The 20,072-nt window shown below is 47.8% G+C and overlaps 1 protein-coding gene across 1 annotated transcript in view; it reads left to right on the top strand.

Moving 5' to 3' along the window:
• Nucleotides 1–957: 957 nt before the first annotated feature.
• Nucleotides 958–20,072, top strand: part of LOC142774656 (dihydropyrimidinase-like) — a 55,652-nt gene continuing 36,537 nt past the window's right edge. The window contains exon 1 of the mRNA XM_075875280.1: nt 958–1,201. Coding sequence (XP_075731395.1) covers nt 1,199–1,201 — 3 coding nt within the window. The 5' untranslated portion in view covers nt 958–1,198. The remainder of the gene's footprint in view (nt 1,202–20,072) is intronic.

The raw sequence follows: 20,072 nt of genomic DNA on the forward strand, positions 1-20,072 counted from the left end.
TGTTAAAACAATGCATGCGCGAACTAAATAAAGAAATAAAAATTTACAAAACTGCCATGGGGCTTGAACCACCGACCTCACTCATACTTAATGCTTTGCACTAACCAACTACGCCACAACTGCCGATCGATTGGGTAGTATTAACAAGCTGGTTTTGTATTACTGTCACACTGAACCTAACTAACATTTTTTTTACTTTTGCGTTTGGAAGTAACTTCAGTGTCTTCTATTGTTACGTTTAGACATACTACTAGGCCCTCCGACTATTCAAACTAAGCGCCTAACCGGCAAAGTGCACGACGTCATTTCCGTGCGGCGCAGCAGCCGTTTCTATGTGAAGGTGGCTCGTGCGCGCAGCATAGCATAGGAAACACCCGCTTTATCGTTCATAGCTCACATTGTCAGCGCAGCGGAATAAACGCTTCGAACTGTTTAATTTCGTATCTACGCAATGTTGACATAAAAAGACACACTGCCTAAAACTTGCGTGTTAATGTTGCGCCTCAAGTATGCGTAACATTTGCTTTCCGATTGGCAATGTTTGAAGCATGGGCTTAAACTTAAGCCGGGTGGCTGAATCATTGGATACAGACCAAAATTTTTGCACTGACGCATCCCAAGGAAGGTTGTCGTCTTTATAAAAATAGTACGTGACGCATGCACAAGGCAATCTTCGCTAGCCCATTTTGTCGATATGGGAAAGGCTTTTTTTTTGGCAGTTTGATATATAAAACGTGCTGGCAGCGAGTGCAAATAGTGTTCAATTAAAACAATTGAACTCGTACTAATCACAGATAACGTATTTCACACACAAAAAAAGTTAGTTTCGGTTCCGATTTGAAATCACTTACCGTGTTTAGCGGAATACGAAGACCCAACCGGGCAACAATGATCAACCGCACCCCAGTGGCGAAGCCGACGGCGCAGGGGAAGCAGGAAAACCCGGAAAGAAGGCAAACCGGCCGCGAGCCCCATTCAACGTGCGTGATCGGCGCGATTTGACAGCTGCTGCCGCCAAAGTCTTCGTTACAACCGTGTGCTTGTGCAGAGATCGATCGCGTTCAATCGACGTTTCGCTCGAGGGAAGCAACACTCGGCCGTGAAAGAAAAAGCACCGACGACGCTGCAGGATTTTCACCGAGGACGCATTTTTTTTTCTCGTCTCGCACCGACTGAACCGGCCCGGAAAGGCGGCATCATGGTGAGTCCATACACAGCATTTCTTCCCGCGCGGACGTGTTTTGCAACCGTCGGCGGGCGTCTTTCGCTTCTACGCGCGCTCTTGTCGCTTCGATTTAATTCCACAGGCGTTGACCGTTTTAAGCCCGAGTGGTGCATCATTGCGAAATCGTTGAGCGAGACAAAACGGGGTGCGGGGGGAAAACGTTGCTGACGGGATAGACACTCGCTTACAACTGAAGTTTGCTGAAGAGATTCTAAGAAAGCGTCGTCAAACCTAAACTCGTACGTATAGACGCAGTGAAAAGAGCTATTGGGCAGCGCGTTATATCAGAAACTTTTAATTACGTTTACGCGTGAGCTTGCGACGGAGCGTGAATTCACTTTCTTGGAATCTTTTTTTTTTCGATAAATTTAAATTGTGAGTGTGTATCCCGTCTGCCACGTTTCTTCCCGTACTGCGTTTTGCTTCGCTCAACGGCTTCACAATTTGCTTAAATTCTTTTTTGAATATTTTTCGCGCCGCGCGAATTGATCCGGGGAGTCTGCGGGCGTTAACCTCTCTGGTCGAAGCGGGAAAAAAACAATACCGCGGCCACTTGACCGTCCTCTACTGCCGCATCTTTTCTTTCAAACGCTTTGGAACGCGCTTTGTCGAAGTAGTTTCGCTCGTATAGCGGCACCCGCACAACAATGGCTTCGGTGCAACGCAGTGCGACAAACGCGTACATCATAACCGCAGCCGCGATCATGTCCGCAACATTTCAATCATCGCCTGGCGTGTTTAATGTGTCGCGAAACATGACGTAGTTTCGCGGATAATCCGAGCCCGCTCGTCGATGTAAGCTTTAATAGTAAAAAAAAAAAGTACAGTCGTTGTTACTTGAAATTGCCGCTTTGCGCTGATGCGCCAACATCACACAATCCATCTGCATCGCGCCTGCAACGTCCGATTGACAGGAGGCGAGCGATTTGTGAAGAACGCGCGAATTACAAACTTGTTTACAGTTTGTAGCCGCTGCGGAGCAGTTCGCAAATGATCGGCAACAATGGTCAGTTGGTGTCCGCGGTGGAACGTATATGAAGTCGAATTGCGATTCTTCTCGGCGTTTTGTGGATTCGCGCCCAACAAATATTTGCGCGTATACTTACACTCCGTTCAACTAAAAGGTCATTTTTTTTTTTCGGTGAAATACAACAGATAATGTCCCCCATACTTTTCTCGGCTTGTCTATTGGCTTGACTGGTTGTATACGTTGCGTTGTGCATGTTATGGTAGAGTTGTAGGGACCACTTTTGCGATTGTTTTCCTATAGAGGGCGCAAAAAATTAAGCGCGTTGCGCGCCACTGCATTGGGTAGTGAAGCGAGCACCAGTATAAAAGAACAGAGAAAACGCGTCGCTAAAGGAATTTTTTAACAAACCATTGTGTACTTCACTGACAGTAAACTGGGCACACCGTGAACACGACAACGCACGAACACAGAGAAACACATAATCAGTATTCATACGGACTATCAACGTGCACAAATTAGTCCAAGAACGAGCGTTTTACTGCTCACTTGCAACCGGTCTCGATTCGGTCGGCGACTTCGGGCGCGCAGTATCATCACTTCCGTTACCAGACGAGAGCGGCGCCTCGCAGTGCGTGCCGCATTTTCGGAGGTCGTCGACCTTTCCGGCGTCTACTATTAATAGCCGACTTAGACATTCACATGTCGTTCGATAATTGACTTGATCGACGACGTCGAGGCGACACGTACGATGTTTATTGATAGCCACGCGCATTAGCACGCCGATGCAGATACGAACGGCGCAGCTTTCAGCGCGAAGTATATACGTCCTCGTGTCGTATCGATTTGATGTCGTCTGCTTTCGCGTCGCTTCGGTCGACGTGTTGCGGTGACTCAGCACCCGTCGCATCGATTCCGATACGCTTCCGTGCGCTCTTTTTTCTGTTTATACGTTTATGCCTTGTTTGACGCGTGCGGTATCATATGGCCTCACCCCCCCCCCCCAAATTGTGACGAAAAAATTGGACCCACCCAGGCGAAAGTGAGGTTCGGAGCTATGACTGTTTTGTCGGTTTGATAATACTATTTAGAGATATGCAAGCAGCGACTGACTTCAATCAACTCTCTGCAACAAAACAGTAGGGGTGTGTGTGTGTGTGTGTGTGTGTGTGTGTGATGCAAGGTTCTTGTTGCTGATTTGTTTTTCTCCTGGGCTGAGCCTCAGAGAGTTTTGTTAATAAGGACAAAGCCGTTCGGTTTCCAAGAAACACACAAAAAGTTTAATTGAAAAGTAAAAAGGCGAAAATTCCTCACAAAACAAAACACTTAATAAACAGTTGACTGGACATGACGAAACACATCCGTAAACACCCAACAAGAACGTTCAAAGTCAGTAACTAAACCTAACGTTCGAAAGGGGCTGAGTGATGGGAGTAGCGCAAGAGTATCGGTGCAGTCTCACCCACAAGTTGGTTTTCGGCGGTGATGAGAAACCGGAACGCCGTGACTCCGGCGTCAGTGCGTGGGCTGGACGAGGACGAGAGAACGCTGGCTGCTGGCGACACGTCGAAAAGCCCTACCAAATCGTGATGGTTTCGGCTTGAGGAGCGTGGACACGTCGGAGACGGGAGAACGCAGGCTGGTGGCGGCGCGTCAGGGAACTAGGGTCGACCTAGTCAAGCAGCTGGGCGCACAGCTCGGGCCCGGAGCCCGACGGCTGTAGCTCGCCTGCCGGAACCAAAGTCCGCAGGCCCTGGAAAGGAGTTCAGGACCGGATGGCCACGGTCCTTTGGAGCGGGAACACGACAGCAGGAGGCCCCGGCCGGTTGAAGTCCTGTAGGCTCGGGTCCGGAACCCAACGGCCCATCTTCAGCGCCCGGTCCGGTGACGACCTTCCGCTTGCACTGCCTGCCTCGAACTCCCTTTGCTCTGGTCTGCTCAGGCTCCTGCTTCAGCTCTGGCCCACTTGTCACGTTCTCATTGGAGATACTGCTGTTTCGTGGTGTCACGCCATTGGGCCTTGAAATCTCCGTGTTCGCTGCCCATTGGATGTTTTACCTTTTGTTTACTTCACGTCCTGCCACGCATCCTCGTGCTTGACGCTCTTTAACGTCGTCATTCTTGTTTAAGCAGCACCGCACGTGCACTCTGGTATTTCTCCTTTTTTTTTCGTGACGCGCACTTTTCGAAGGCGCGCACTTTGAACGCGCACCACACATCACATACGCCCCCCTTTTATTCAAGTTTTTTTTTTTTTTAGAAAAAAAAAACTGCCGATGAGTGCGCGTTCTGCACTACGTCACAATTAAACCACATATTTGCACCACGCAGTTCAACACATCACCGGGCTACAGTTCGCTACATCGTCCAAATGTCCACACGTAAACTTTAGATTCACCCAATTGCATTTAAAAGTTCTGAAACACAGAATAAACCTTTTTACTACAAAATCGACTATGGACAAAGCTACTTGTGTCCGCATCTAAAAGTCGAAGTCCAGAAAGAGCTACCGGTTTTCTGACTCTACACTCAGGTTATTGCGTCCCAAACCAGACGCACTGCCCTTCTCGCACGTTTCGAAAGTAACTGTGGCAAACATGCTTTTATGCACGTTTGCTGAAACGCGTGTCTGCGCCCCCGCCGGCCACATGAACGCTTACCGGTCACAGAGGAACAGGGCGCGGTCTCGAGCCGTCGGCGTCGACACGAAACGCACTGAGACACGAATGTCCAAATGCCACAATCTCTCACACAAATGCTTTCTTTTAGTTCACCATCTAATGAACACAAGCTCGGGGTGCCCTCAGCAAGCCCAAACGCTCCGACAAGCGTGTGAGGTTCCTGGATTCTTGAGAAGGAATGCCCTTGTGCTCGGTCATTATACAGCTCATCTTGAGTGGACTTAATTATAGGTTCAAAACCAATCACGTTCTCAGGTTCAAGACCCTGTCTGGCATTCTCCATACCTACTATCGAGCCCACCTCCGATTCGATACTGTTTATTTTGAAGAGTGCTTCAGCACTCCCATCGTGTTTTCTCGGACAAATAGCAGTTACGCTATCCTGTGAACTAGAATCCCCTCTCTCTCTGAGCGAGATATACGTATGGTCTAGGACCATCGACATGGTGCCTGCTGCTACCTCTGTCGGTACAAAACAATCAGTGGCCACTATATCAGAGCCTTCATGGCATTCGCTGCCATCATCCCAATGACGTTCTAGCGCTCCTTCCATGGAGCTATTGAGAGGTAGCCCTACCTCTTCCTGAAATGTGCTCGGCCTTTGAGACGTTCTGATACACACCTCATTCTGAATGGAACTTCTTTGTTCCCTGCTATCGAAGCTTTGCTCCACAACATTTTTCACAGCTTCTAGGTCGCCCATATCCAGGCGCTCTTCTTCATAGGTGCTTGGCCTCTCAGAGGTCCCCAAGCAGCTAACGGAAGTAATATGTTCCCAGCCAGAGAAGCTTTCCGTCGCTTCAACAAGCTCCTCATGACTCCTGCCTTCTTGGCTGTCCACCTCTCTGCCTTCCTCTATCTGAGCTTCTCGCTCCGAAGTAAGGCTGTCGCGAGGCTCGAGGCCAACCTTGCAGGAATCGACTTCCCTCCAGCAAACGCTGCTATCGGAGCAAACATTCACCGCTTGCTCGACCTTCGGCATCGCCAGCTGCCCCCTTTTCGCCATCGCAAGCTCGAGTCGCCGCTCGAAATCCACCCTCTCTAATTGGAGCTGCTGCTTCAGTATGCGTGTCTGACGCTCTAGCAACACTTTATTTTCACGCGTTACGCGCTCTAGCTCCTCCTTCTTAGCTCTAAGCACCAATTCAAGCTTTTCCTTCGCCGCCTTTCGTTCTGCAGCCCGTTGCTCACGCTCCCTCTCCATCCGCTCCTCGTACCATACTCTAAACTCCGCTCCCGTCAGTCCCATTTTATCCGCCAACTCAATTAACTCCCACGTGTTCGTCATCGTGTTAACCGCGTCAAAAAAAAAATCTACTGGAAAAACAAACGACTTTGTCCTGTCGCGGACGCCAATTTGTGATGCAAGGTTCTTGTTGCTGATTTGTTTTTCTCCTGGGCTGAGCCTCAGAGAGTTTTGTTAATAAGGACAAAGCCGTTCGGTTTCCAAGAAACACACAAAAAGTTTAATTGAAAAGTAAAAAGGCGAAAATTCCTCACAAAACAAAACACTTAATAAACAGTTGACTGGACATGACGAAACACATCCGTAAACACCCAACAAGAACGTTCAAAGTCAGTAACTAAACCTAACGTTCGAAAGGGGCTGAGTGATGGGAGTAGCGCAAGAGTATCGGTGCAGTCTCACCCACAAGTTGGTTTTCGGCGGTGATGAGAAACCGGAACGCCGTGACTCCGGCGTCAGTGCGTGGGCTGGACGAGGACGAGAGAACGCTGGCTGCTGGCGACACGTCGAAAAGCCCTACCAAATCGTGATGGTTTCGGCTTGAGGAGCGTGGACACGTCGGAGACGGGAGAACGCAGGCTGGTGGCGGCGCGTCAGGGAACTAGGGTCGACCTAGTCAAGCAGCTGGGCGCACAGCTCGGGCCCGGAGCCCGACGGCTGTAGCTCGCCTGCCGGAACCAAAGTCCGCAGGCCCTGGAAAGGAGTTCAGGACCGGATGGCCACGGTCCTTTGGAGCGGGAACACGACAGCAGGAGGCCCCGGCCGGTTGAAGTCCTGTAGGCTCGGGTCCGGAACCCAACGGCCCATCTTCAGCGCCCGGTCCGGTGACGACCTTCCGCTTGCACTGCCTGCCTCGAACTCCCTTTGCTCTGGTCTGCTCAGGCTCCTGCTTCAGCTCTGGCCCACTTGTCACGTTCTCATTGGAGATACTGCTGTTTCGTGGTGTCACGCCATTGGGCCTTGAAATCTCCGTGTTCGCTGCCCATTGGATGTTTTACCTTTTGTTTACTTCACGTCCTGCCACGCATCCTCGTGCTTGACGCTCTTTAACGTCGTCATTCTTGTTTAAGCAGCACCGCACGTGCACTCTGGTATTTCTCCTTTTTTTTTCGTGACGCGCACTTTTCGAAGGCGCGCACTTTGAACGCGCACCACACATCACAGTGTGTGTGTGTGTGTGTGTGTGTGTGTTTGTGTGTGTGTGTGTGTGTGTGTGTGTGCGTGCGTGTGTGTGTGTGTGTGTGTGTGTGTGTGTGTGTGTGTGTGTGTGTGTGTGTGTGTGTGTGTGTGTGTGTGTGTTTCATCAGTCATCAGACGTCGTTTCAGTCGGAGTCCGGCATTTCTCAAGACGTAAACGTGGACTCACATACAGTTTTTTCATAAGCATACAATTCTGGTCTTAGAGCAATTAAAGGCAGTAAAACTCGTACACTACATAAATACATAGATCTATATTTTGGTAACCAGCTTTAGCGTCCATCGCAACAAAAAAAAAACAATTTCATGCATAAACTCACGCGCGGAAGTTGTGGCATACAGTGCGTAAGAATACTGCACGAAACTAAGGCAAAACTATACCCGCAATACAACGCTAAACCTATAGTACAAACCTAAACCTCGCTATATCGCCTCTCCCGCGCGCTAACCTGCTGCGGTATAACTTAGCACGTAAAACGCCACGCTACGAAGTTCGAGGGCGCGGGTTCGAATCCCGGCCACGGTAGCCGCATCTGGACGAGAGGACGAAATGCTAGAACATCTGTGTGCCTATACTTACAACTCGGTGCACGCCAAAAAAAAACTCAAGTGGAGCGGCTACAACTGATTCCGTGGCAACTTATCCACGCTGTGATCCACGCGGTTACATCTGATCCACGGTGTGCACGGAAGCGATTGATTGATTGATTGATTGATATGTGGGGTTTAACGTCCCAAAACCACCATATGGTTGTGAGAGACGCCGTAGTGGAGGGCTCCGGAAATGTCGACCACCTGGGGTTCTTTAACGTGCACCCAAATCTGAGTACACGGGCCTACAACATTTCCGCCTCCATCGGGTGCATCGGAATCGTATCGTCAAGTTCGAAACTTCACTCTTCAAAAAAAAATTAATAACAAACGAGTGAGGAGAGCGATTTGCCGTTCAGAACAACAATCGTCAACTATCTTGCATGTCTTTCCTTGCACTATCGCCGTGCGACCCGCATTTCTCAGTCGCGAATGGCATGATCGTTATCAGCGTGACGAGGCACATTCTAGATAGGAAAGTGGCCGCCGGGTATTCAAGAAAGTAAACAACGCAAGTGAGCCACGATGGATAATATAATGTTGTAGCACGAAAAATGCGCCCTTTTTTTTTTGTTAAATGGAAGGAGGGCAGGCTTCCCTAGGACTTCTGATTCCTATACTTCTGATTCCTACTCGATCATTGATTTATTTTATTAGTTAGTTAGTTAGTTAGTTAGTTAGTTTAGGGTACCTTACACAACTTACACAAAGAAAAGGAAATGGACATGGGCCGGGCATGTAGCGCGTAGACAGGATAACCGCTGGTCACTAAGGGTAACAAACTGGATTTCCAGAGAAGGGAAGCGGGTTAGGGGGAGACGGAAGGTTAGGTGGGCAGATGAGATTAAGAAGTTTGCGGGTATAAATTGGCAGCAGCAAGCACAGGACCGGCTTAACTGGCGGAACATGGGAGAGGCCTTTGTCCTGGAGTGGACGTATAGTCAGGCTGATGATCATGATGATGACACAACTTATACAGTGGACACAGAGGTAGGTCGGTCTAGCGGCGAGACGCCACTCGTATCCATAATTAATTGGGCAGCGCACAAAAGGAAACACAAAAGAGAAGAAAATAGGGCGAGCGCTGGTCTAACGAGTGAATCTTTATTTGAAGGAAAGCATATATATATATATATATATATATATATATATATATATATATATATATATATATATATATATATATATATATATATATATATATATATATATATATATATATATATATATATGTGTGTGTGTGTGTGTGTGTGTGTGTGTGTGTGTGTGTGTGCGCGCGCTGAAAATCATGTCATGCGCCACGCGAGATTACATACGATCGATTAAACCAATTTCTTGCTCTGATAAAGCAACAGATGGCTGGCCTAACGCAGTTGCGAACACACTTCGCCATGAGGCCAGTGGTTTGTCCCGTTTCCTTCTCTTGTGTGTTTCCATTTGTGCACTGCCCAATTATGGATAAGTTCCAACTAGCCGGCCTTTCAGTTTCTATACGCCATTCGTGTATTCTTCCAACGTTTCTCCCGGCATCGAAAAGTTCGAGTCCCCTTTTCTGAGCGCGGTCCGTCTGCAGTTGGCACGGCCGTTCATTTGGCGCGCGTTCAAAAAGAAAAAAAAAAAGAAATTCGTTACGTTTCAACACTTGTCTTTTTCTTTTCTTGCTTTTCTTCTGCCGGACTTCGTCGAATACTTTCTTTTTTCTTCTTCTTCTTCTTCTACTCGTCGACGGACGTTATGGATACGCTGAGAAGACGTTTAAGTGGGACACGTGTCTAGTGGATGCGTTCCGCCGCACACGATTCGTTTTCGTCTGACGTTTTTCTTTTAGTTTGTTTCTTTTTGGATTTTTTCTTCTTCTTCTTCTAGGACTTCTCTTGCGTGGGCATCCGCGGTCACTTCGGGTGGTCGCTCGACTAGCGTCGAGCAAAGGAAAAACCGGTCTTCTCCCTTACCAGACATGCACGGCTTCGCAGACTGGAGCTTTCGAGAGCCCCTTTTCGTCCGCACACTCTTCCTTTACTAGCCAGACAAAAAAGAAAATTAATAAGAAAAAAAAGAAGACGCGCCAGGGTTGCGCGGTACGCGTAGCACGGTCGCAACGAAAGTTGAAAAAAAAAAAAGCCCCGTTGTATACTCTCTCGGGGCGACTATATCTGCAATATACAGCTTGCTGGCTATCCGCAAATCATCGTGATTTTCCGAAGTAAGGAAATAATGTATGTCGTTAATCGTCATTCCGCGGAGAAGCGAGGTACCACGGCTACACATCTGTGAGGCGGCCGCGATCGAGCCAGATGGTCGCGGGTTCGATTTCCGCGGCCCCGGCAGTCGCATTTCAAATAGAGGCCAAATACTTGGAGGTCCGTCTATACTGTGCGATGCTAAGGCGCGTTAAATAAAACACAACGCGATGCAACTACGATGGTTGTGAGGTGTGCGTATAGGCCAGCGAGTCAGAGTCAATGAGTGAACAAACGAACGAACGAATGAAAGTATTGTGGTGCCTGTGTGATAGATGCGCCCAAAGAACGAATGGCAAACAGTCCCACGGAAAGCTTGCTTGCTTGCTTGCTTGATTGATTGATTGATTGATTGATTGATTGGTATGAGGGGTTTAACGTCCCAAAACCACTACGAGAGACGCCGTAGTGGAGGGCTCCGGAAATTTCGACCACCCGGGGTTCTTTAACGTGCGCCCAAATCTGAGCACATATTGGCCTACAACACTTCCGCCTCCATCGGAAATGCAGCCGCCGGGATTCGATCCCGCGACCTGCGGGTCAGCATCCGAGTACCTTGGCCACTAAACCACCGCGGCGGGGCTACGGAAAGCTTGAGAGCTACAGTCGCGCCCAATGTTAGTTGCAACACGCTTCCCGCGCTCTGCGCAGCGTGGACGCTGCACGGTAGCGCCGATATATAGAATAAAACAAAAAAAATCAATGACGTATACTACTGTTTGTCCCAATGGTGTTTCCAAAACCGTTTTCGCATGTTGGCGGTGTCAAGCACAGGCCCGCAGCTGGGAAGCCCCATCCCCGAAATTTGGGTAGAATGGAGTGTCTTATACCGAGGACAGGTGATGAAAATGGGTGTTTTCCGAGGCCGTCAACAAGCCCCCTCCCCCCCCCCCTCTTCCCCAACCCACTAAAAATTTCTTGGGACCTTGGCCGACGGTTTCGCACCACCACCACCAGACTTCGCAAGCGCTTGTGAAAGAACAGTGCGAGACCGTGCTGTGTAGTCTCGAGCTCATGACTATTCATCCATCTCTGTCTTACTCCTCTTCTTTTCTATCTCTTTCCTTTCTATTATTCCCCCTTTCCCCACCCAAGCGTAGAGTAGCCAACCGAGCCAAGCTTGGTTAACCTCCCTGCCTTCCCTCTCTCTCTCTATATATATATATATATATCTAGGGACTTCTTTAACCATGGCAATCGTGTTGCAATTAATATCGAGCGCCACTGTCCGTGCAAGATAGCGATGACGAAAATCCACAAATAAATGAATGAAAAAATTCGGGTCAGAGTGTTCTGAAACATTCTCGCATACACTCCACCGCGATTCGCAAACGTCAAAACCCTAGCTGTGCTACTCGAGATACGTCCAGTCCCGCCGCGGTGGTCTAGTGGCTAAGGTACTCGGCTCCTGCCTGACTCGCAGGTCGGGGCATCAAATCCCGGCTGCGGCGGCTGCATTTCCGATGGAGGCGCAAATAGGGAGTTTTAGTATTGCGTACGTGGCGGCGTTGCGTACGTAAGGACGCCACGTTCTGCGTAGTGCGCATGCGCAGACCGCAACGCGCACGTATCGCATTACGTACGCAGCCGCTACACACGCGCGCATGAGATGCGTGCGTGCGTACGTATGAGGTGATCGCGCCGCTCTCGAACAAGTTCGTGACAGCGCGAGACTTCGTTTTGCAAAATGGCGGCATCGAAGGCAAGCACCGACCGGCTCTGTGGCTTAAATATATGGCCATAATCTGGCTATAACACTTGGATTGGCTCACATTGGCTGTCAACAACACGTACTTCTATTTTGATCTACCAGATGGCGCAACACGCTTCTCGCTCGCTACGTACGCAGGTACTACGGCGTACTAAAAGCCGATTAGTGGCAAACGACGCCACGTAACGCAAGGCGCTTGCGTGATGCGTACGTAGCACTATTCTGCAGTACTAAAACTCTCTAATGTTGTAGGCCCGTGTGCTCAGATTTGGGTGCACGTTAAAGAACCCTAGGTGGTCGAAATTTCCGGAGCCCTCCACTACGGCGTCTCTCATATAATCGTATGGTGGTTTTGGGACGTTAAACCCCACATATTAATCAATCAATCAATCAGTCGAGATACGTCTTACGCTATCTCGCTCAGCACGCGTCGCATTCATTAGTGAAATGGCGTCCGTTGCGCACGTCTCACTTCTTTCCCGGCCAATTTATTCATTGCCTTGTCATTAATGACGCATTGTGGCCTGCCCTTTTTAACAGTCCCGAAACGCTCGCTTAATTGTATCCGGCCATTGTCTGCCCGGAGCATAAAGAGAGCCGACAGACGAGCGGAGTTGCGGAATATCGTCCCAGCATTCATTAACGAACACGGTCTTCATGCTTGCGGACTTCTAACGCACTTTTGGTATTGTTTACTGCCGTGTTGTGGTTTTGTTAAAAAAAAGAATATCGACTGTTGCGAACTGCGTGAGCCGATCAAAATTGGCGAGCCTAAAAGGTTACGGTGGTGAAGTGAAACAACTTAAATTTGCCGATTGTCGTCTTGGTAACAAAGCGAATCCGGTATATGCGAAGCCAAACGTAACCAGAAGAACGAAGACTATAGACAGAGGTTTATGTACTACCCGTCATTCCTATATGCTTGCTGAAGCGCCGTGCGTTGCAGCTTCCATATAGATACTAGCGCCAGAGTTCCCTCTAGTATTGCGGGAAACTCTACGATACCGGTGTCACAAAGGCGCATTTGATGGCGATCGCACCCAATACGGATCGAACTTCTTATAGTCGTGATCGACTCCTTAACGCAAGCCGCAGAATGAAGCCAATTACAGAGCTGAGAAATTCCGCCTCGACAGGAGCTTAACCGCGATCAGCAGTGCGCCGTGTGAGGCAGGTATACTAGTTTATTTACTTTTCCTCAGTGATGAATAGTCAAGTAATAGAACGGTATACTATGGCCTAATAGTTTTAATGTATTATAATGCCGTATAAAAAACAATCTTGGACCTGTGGGAGACCCTTTTTTTCTCAACGTATACAGTATACACCAGAAAACATGTCCGGAGACTTTCAGTCAAATCGCATGTATTAGATTGACGGAACTGACTAATGGACTAAAGTCATTTAGTCCAGCTAAAATAACATTAGCGCTTTACGACAAGTACAAAACTACAACTTCCGCCATATCGATCCAACAGACGGTCAAACTTCATTTAAAAACATCAAATAACATTTACGCTTTCCTTGGCTTCGCTGTCTATTGGATTCATATGTGGTTGTGTCTAATAAAGAGACGAGCCCCTTCAAAAAGTTCTCCTTTAGTGCAACTTTAACACTTTAGTCACTTACTATATGAGACTACAAGTGGTTACTTAATACTTTAAGGAGGAGGAGGAAGAAAGTTTAAGCGGAAGGCACTTCAAATTTTTGCTAGAAGTACTGACTACTAACACAGACATAGTCATTAATCAATAAGTGATTGCCCTAATTTTTTTAAATTAATGTGCACCGCGTTCTAACTAAATAGAGTTTGGTTACTAACTAATCAAAACCGTTCCAAACTGATGAGCTCGTAGACTATAGTACGGCGCAGCCGTAAGTTGACAGCTTCGTACCACGTTCGTTAATGTTTTTTTTTTTTTTCGGGATTGCAGCGTTTTGGCGGGCACCTTTGGTTTGTAATACCCTTTTACAAGCCAGACATGCTACAAGCGAGAAGGGGCGATACAAGTTGAGTGAGAGGTAAAAGGAGAGAAGGGGGTATTCCTAAAGAAGCTCGAGCGAATTCAAGGCCGTGTTACGCCATTCTATACTTCCTCTACTTCTCAGGGTGGAGGTCATCTCGTACGGAGCATGCACTAATGCACACTCGCATCTCCGCGTATCCCGCGCGCACATGCAGGAAGGCGGAGGTGGGTGTAGACTCCCCCCTCGGGGGATACAGAGGGGGGGGGGGGCAGATGCCAATCCTGCTCCGTACGTTTACATAGTCGGACCTTGCATGTTATCTGTTAACGTGCAGGGTTATTGCGTAGTTAATGAAAACGCTTTTTTTTTTTGTATTAATGGCAACCGCGGAACCTTGATGTTGCTTAGAAGAGTGGCGGCTTGTGCTAGTTGGTAGGTCATATGATAAGAAAACAGCACTATAACAATTGTCCTGCTCTCGCATTCGAAGGTGTTCGCAACTTTATCTCCAAAAGAGCTCCTTCCCAACTCCACAAAGCCCGAGACCAATGACAGGCTTTTGCGAAAAAAACTACATGACTTCGTTTTTGCCTTAGCATCCGTTGCGGAGCTTTTATTTATTTATTTATGATACCTTACAAGCTCAATTGAGCGCATTGAGTAAGGGGGGTACAAACTTCAAAGAGTAATAGGGCGGTCATCAATAACATGGAATACACAGAAAATAACACAACATCGTGACAAAGCGTGTCTAGTCACTGACACTCAAACAAATGTAATACGCGAATGTTTACCGATATGCAGAAAGCTTGATTAACAAGAAATTCAAGGTACATGAACGAAACACAATAAAGAAATTCGGAAGGCGTAGGTATAGAATTCAAGTGAGCAGCAACGGTGGTGCAACTGAGCAACAAAAAAACTGGGAGAATAACAAGAACTGGGAGAACAATGGAAAAAAAAAAAGCTTGCCCTCTTTGGGACTCGACCAGCTAAGTACGAGAATAGGCAAGGGGGGGGGGGGGATTCGATGAAGTTTGCGCCTGCGTCCTCTTATGGTCACACCATCTCTGGATCGAGCCGCGCCTATACAATTGTTAACCCTCCGGGGACTAGCTACCAACATGGCTGTTCCGCGCGTTCTCGAACCATGGCCTCGGTTCGCGAAAAACTTGCGGAACGTAAAAGGAAGCACCTCTCGTGCAAACCGTCAACCCAGCAGCGCGGACAAGCTGGCGTGGGTATTCTAAGGTCCCGACTCGCCCTTTTATCTTTACGCACACGCGAGCGTTGTTGCGCCATGTTCCACGTGTCTTGTCTATCGCGTAAAGCTTGGCGTCACTTGGACCGGCGCAACGACGGACAAGCGAGACACGAAAGAAAACCGAGAATGGAGCATCAACACTCTACAATGCATAGCGTCTAATCATTAATTGAAACTATCGAAACCATGTGCTCGACTCCCCTCTGTGTAGGCGCCTATGCGGACAGAGCAATGACAGCGATGTAATAGGTGCCGTTAACAGTCTATTCGCGCTGATTTTTTTTTTTTTGCAACTTTTCCTCGGACAGGTTCAACTTTATTAATTATATTTGTATAAATCTAGTAATTGTGTCGTCTAGCATTTTTATTACAGCACCTACACAGAGCGAAGGTTGTCAGAAAATGCATTGTGTGGATAATAACAATATCATTATTTATCGTTAACGATGTCATCTTCGGGGACATTCGGACGTGGAGACAACTATGTCACTTGCAATACTTTCAAGCTTTTTTTTTTTCATTTTTGTCCCATTTGGTCACTTCGAACTGTTACAGCAGTGCTGCAGCCCTTTCATCTTTTCCAGGCCGCCCACCCAGCCAAACACCACGAGCTGTAAAACTCGACCCCTCCCCAGCGCCGCTTCTGTGTTCCTTAAATGTCCATTGCAGTCTGGCTGTACATACAAAACACACAGACGCGGCGCGTACCAAATTAAGAGGCCCTCTCCACTGCGTCACATCATATCCCGTGATCTTGGGTATGTGCTTGTGTGTGTATATATACTTTGTAGAGAGATGAGAGAGAGAGAGTTCCGTTTATGTACACGACGCGGCTCGATGACTTCCAAGAAGCGAGACGCGGCATCCTTTCCCGTTGCGACTCTCGTCGAGAGAGACCCTGCTGCTTCTTATAGTAAGTAGTGTATATGGGAGTGGCGGCACTCCCTTTTTGATCTACGCACTCTCTCACCGCTGCCGCTAGACAGCGGTTTAGCTACTTGCGCGGGCTTCGGGAGGGTTCTTAACTCGGCAACGCGCCCAGTCTGTATTTTATTTTCTTATTTTCTTTGTATTTTTTACTATCGGCTAGGGTGCCAAAGTGTGCCCGCCCGTTACAAAGGGAATGGCCGCATTACCATCATCATCATCATCATCAGTTCCACACACGTAGTGCTGTCCCCTCCAGCGCAGTCGCGTGCAGTGCGGCGATAGAGACGCGGGATTGCGTGGCTTCCGAGATTCGCTACGTCAACGCGCCGCTGCATTGCCGGAGCTAATCGCATCCCTCCATGCCTTTGATGTTTCGTTGGGTTTCTTTACGGGTATCTTCTTTGTATTGCTCATTTTTGGTCACGTGTTTTTGTTCCCTATACAGCTTCGTTCTCTGCACAATAAAAAGCCAGTTGGAAGTTAGCGCTCGTCTTTGTGTGCCTTTTTGTTTTTGACCTTAGTTCTGCAGTCATCATGACCTACCGACTGGACCAAGCTGCCACATTTTCAAGCCACGCCTTTAGCCGCAGAGTTTCGTGATAATACACACTAGAACGAAATCTCGCGCTTGTGTCTGTGGTATAGCTACAATACGTGGCACTTCAACAGCGTGGGAATGATCTGGCAGTGCCTTGATTTGCCTAGGCTTCTTACTTTCGACTTCGCGTGGCCTTTTTACTTAGAAAATTGGTAAAATATTATTAAATGTTCAGCAGTCCCACCTCACCATTTCGATTCTTTTATGCTCAACGTTACAAATCGGCTTACGAAGTTCACAACAAGCCGTTACTTTGTACGAAAAAAAAAACAGCACATGATAAGCAAAGCCACAAGCGCGGAGATTGGGCAAATTCGTGTATTTCTGATGATTCCCATTGTGGCTGAACGATTACAGTGTCATAGTTTCCTCTAATAAATATTGTACATGCCTTAAGCTTGCGCTGAAAATATTCACAGTAACGCACGTTGATTAACTTTCTGCTCTCTTCGAGTTCACTTTAACTTGTACTCTTGATCATGGGCAACATTGCATTTTTTTTTTAAATAAATGTATGTAAGGAGAGGTTGGTGCCAATGCGTGGCGCCGGCTACTCCTCTTCTCTTGCACAAAAGTCAACATCGCACATTTTGTAGCAAACACAAAGCTATACATATGTACATAGCGCAACACTTACATAATGAGTTCACGTTTTTCAACATTGCATCTGTGTGTAACGTTGACATCCGCGTTCTCGACGCCACCAGAAGCCAGATTTTTCGACCAATCAACGGTCCCCCACATAAGGATTTCGCCTAAAACCAGGCAGTGAAGGCGAACAAGGCTTTTGTCAGGGTTTAACTAAATTGTACATATATGTACGTCGGGCACTACTACATTCCGAAAAGTCAGTTGACCCAATGACGGGGGGTTCCGTTATCCTGCAGCGCAGTGGATTTTACTCCAATGTACCCATTTATTTATTTATTTATTTATTTATTTATTTATTTATTTATTTATTTATTTATTTGTTTGTTTTTTTATTTGCTTATTTATTTATTTATTTATACATGACTCACGTCGCCAAAAAGAAAATGTTGTAAATATAACACATCTTTGCCAAGCATCAAATAATTTCACGTCATAAATGAACTTTGACTTTCTTCTCCCCTTTCCTAATCTATCAGTGTAGGGTAGCCAACCGGATGTCTTTCAGGTTAACCTCCCTGCCTTCTCCCTTTTGTTGCTTCCTTCCTTCCTATAGTTTGTTGAGGGGATTTATTTACCCACGCTTGTACGAGTGCCTGTCCTTGCGTGGCTGGGGGACATGTAAAATGTACGTACAGGCGCAATGCACATACGCAAAGTAATTTTATTCTGAGCGGGGGGTGGGGTGGTGATTTTTTGCTTTTCCAAGGAAGCCAAAAGTCACTGCGCATTATTCTCGTGTGGCTCTACAATACTTAGTCTCCGACAGGGACACCGGTTCTATCAACGTGAAACTCAGTTTTTCGTCAGATCATGAGGGCCAATGTTTCTGTAGCGAAATTAACATAACGATGGATCTGAAGGGGTTATCGAAAACACTTGGCATATAAATGGCTTCGCTCGATTTATGCGGACTAACTTTCTAATATCACCAACTATTCTGTCTGGAGCTTTTCTACCGAACGATCAGCGAATGACAATGTGCACTTCTACGAAGAAAGGAAACCGTTCATGCCACGATGCGCTTTTCGCAAACTTGCTATTAAACGGACTGCCACGTCTGCGAGTTTCTCGCCCGCAATCGCTGGAAGACGCGCGCTTGCGGTGGCGGAACTAGGGTGGCTAGAATCGGGAGGTGTGAAAACCGGCCGCTCCAAGGTGGCTCCCGCTCGCGAGCTTGCAGCGGTGGCGCTGTAATCGTAGGGGCTGCCCGCTTTCTCCGTTGCAATGTACCCGCGATGGTCGTTTTGAGTTCCGCTAGGGTGGCTAGAATTGCATTCTAGCCACCCTAGCGGAACTGCGGCACGCTCGTCGTCACGAGTGACTTGAGTGCGCATCACTCAGCCGACGCCGTTGCCAACCCCTCGAGAACGAGGGGAGCTGGGGGGTCATTACGGCAGCGCGCCATTGCCCGGAAGCCCTATTGTGAAGGGGCGTACATCCCTTCACAAGACGTGTGTGTGTGTGTGTGCGTGTGTGTGTGTGTGTGTGTGTGTGTGTGTGTGTGTGTGTGTGTGGGCGCGCCCACACACGCTTGCACAGTGGCGTAAATCCGGAAAAATCGTAGATGGGCGACAGCAGGGGCTTAGGCGGATATTTTTTTTTTCGGGGAGGGAGCACCACCTTGATCTGAAGGGGTGCCCAGACAGGTAGATGCGGTCGAGTGCCATGTCGTCCTCTCTATGCTACGACAAAACAAAAAAAGGGGGGGGGGGAGCACGGGCCCGGTTCGCCACCCCCTGGCGACGCAACGGCGGGGACACACACCTTGCCATGGAGGCAATTTCGGCTTTATCTTTATTTGCACAAAATTTTAATCATGCTCCGGCATATAAATTTTAAAAAACGAGCCTGGGTTCGCAGCTCGTGCAATTTCCATTGTTCTATTGCCTTCTCCGGGAGCAGTGGAGTGGCAGTTGTGAATTCATTAGCCTCACGTAGATGAAGGATATTGAAGGCTATTGAACGCAGGCCTGCATAGTTCGAAATAATAGACTAAAATGTTCATTGCAATGTGTGACTAACTCTCAAGCAACTCGAGTATACGCACAACTTGAAAGATTCATCTCAAGGAAAGACACTTGCAAGAAGTCCGCCCCCCCCCCTCCTTCCAGCCTGAACACAAGGAAGGTCGGGACCTTCGGGACGTAAATACTAAATTAAAAAAAACAAAGAGGCTCAGAGGCGTTCCTAAATACTTAACCATAGTACCTTTTTAACGACTAGTTTCACTTTCCGTACACTCCGCCACGACGCCATGACATATCCCTCATGCGACGTCATCACGAGGCAGTAATAAAAATTGTAAGGGTTTTACGTTACAAAACCACCGCGTGATTATGAGAGGACGCCGTAGGTCCTGCTCCTTTCGAAAGCCACGCAACTTCCGTTCGTTCGTTGCGCATGTCACGCACAAATTCCAAAACTATAGCTATGGACGAGAGTCTTGTACACTCTAAATAATAAGAATATCTGGGGTTTGAGGTCCCCAAAACCGCGATATGATCATAAGAGACGCTGTAGTTTAGGGATCCGGAAATTTTCACCATATGTATCGCATCATTGGACCCTATTCTAGCCTTTGGCTATGGGTTTAAACAGTTTTTTTTTTCATCTATCATGTTGCAATTGAAAATAATGAAATGAAATGGTGTTTTTTTAATGCGCACTAACGTAGCACAGTACACGGTCTTCTATTATTTCGCTTCCTTAGAAATGCGACCTCCGCTGCCGCAATCGAACCCGCAACCTTTAGATCAGCAACCGAGCAGCCGATGATCCACCGAGGCGGACTTGTAGACTCTTG

The sequence above is a fragment of the Rhipicephalus microplus genome, chromosome 10 (assembly GCF_043290135.1).
Source record: "Rhipicephalus microplus isolate Deutch F79 chromosome 10, USDA_Rmic, whole genome shotgun sequence".
In the NCBI taxonomy this organism is placed as follows: Eukaryota; Metazoa; Arthropoda; class Arachnida; order Ixodida; family Ixodidae; genus Rhipicephalus; species Rhipicephalus microplus.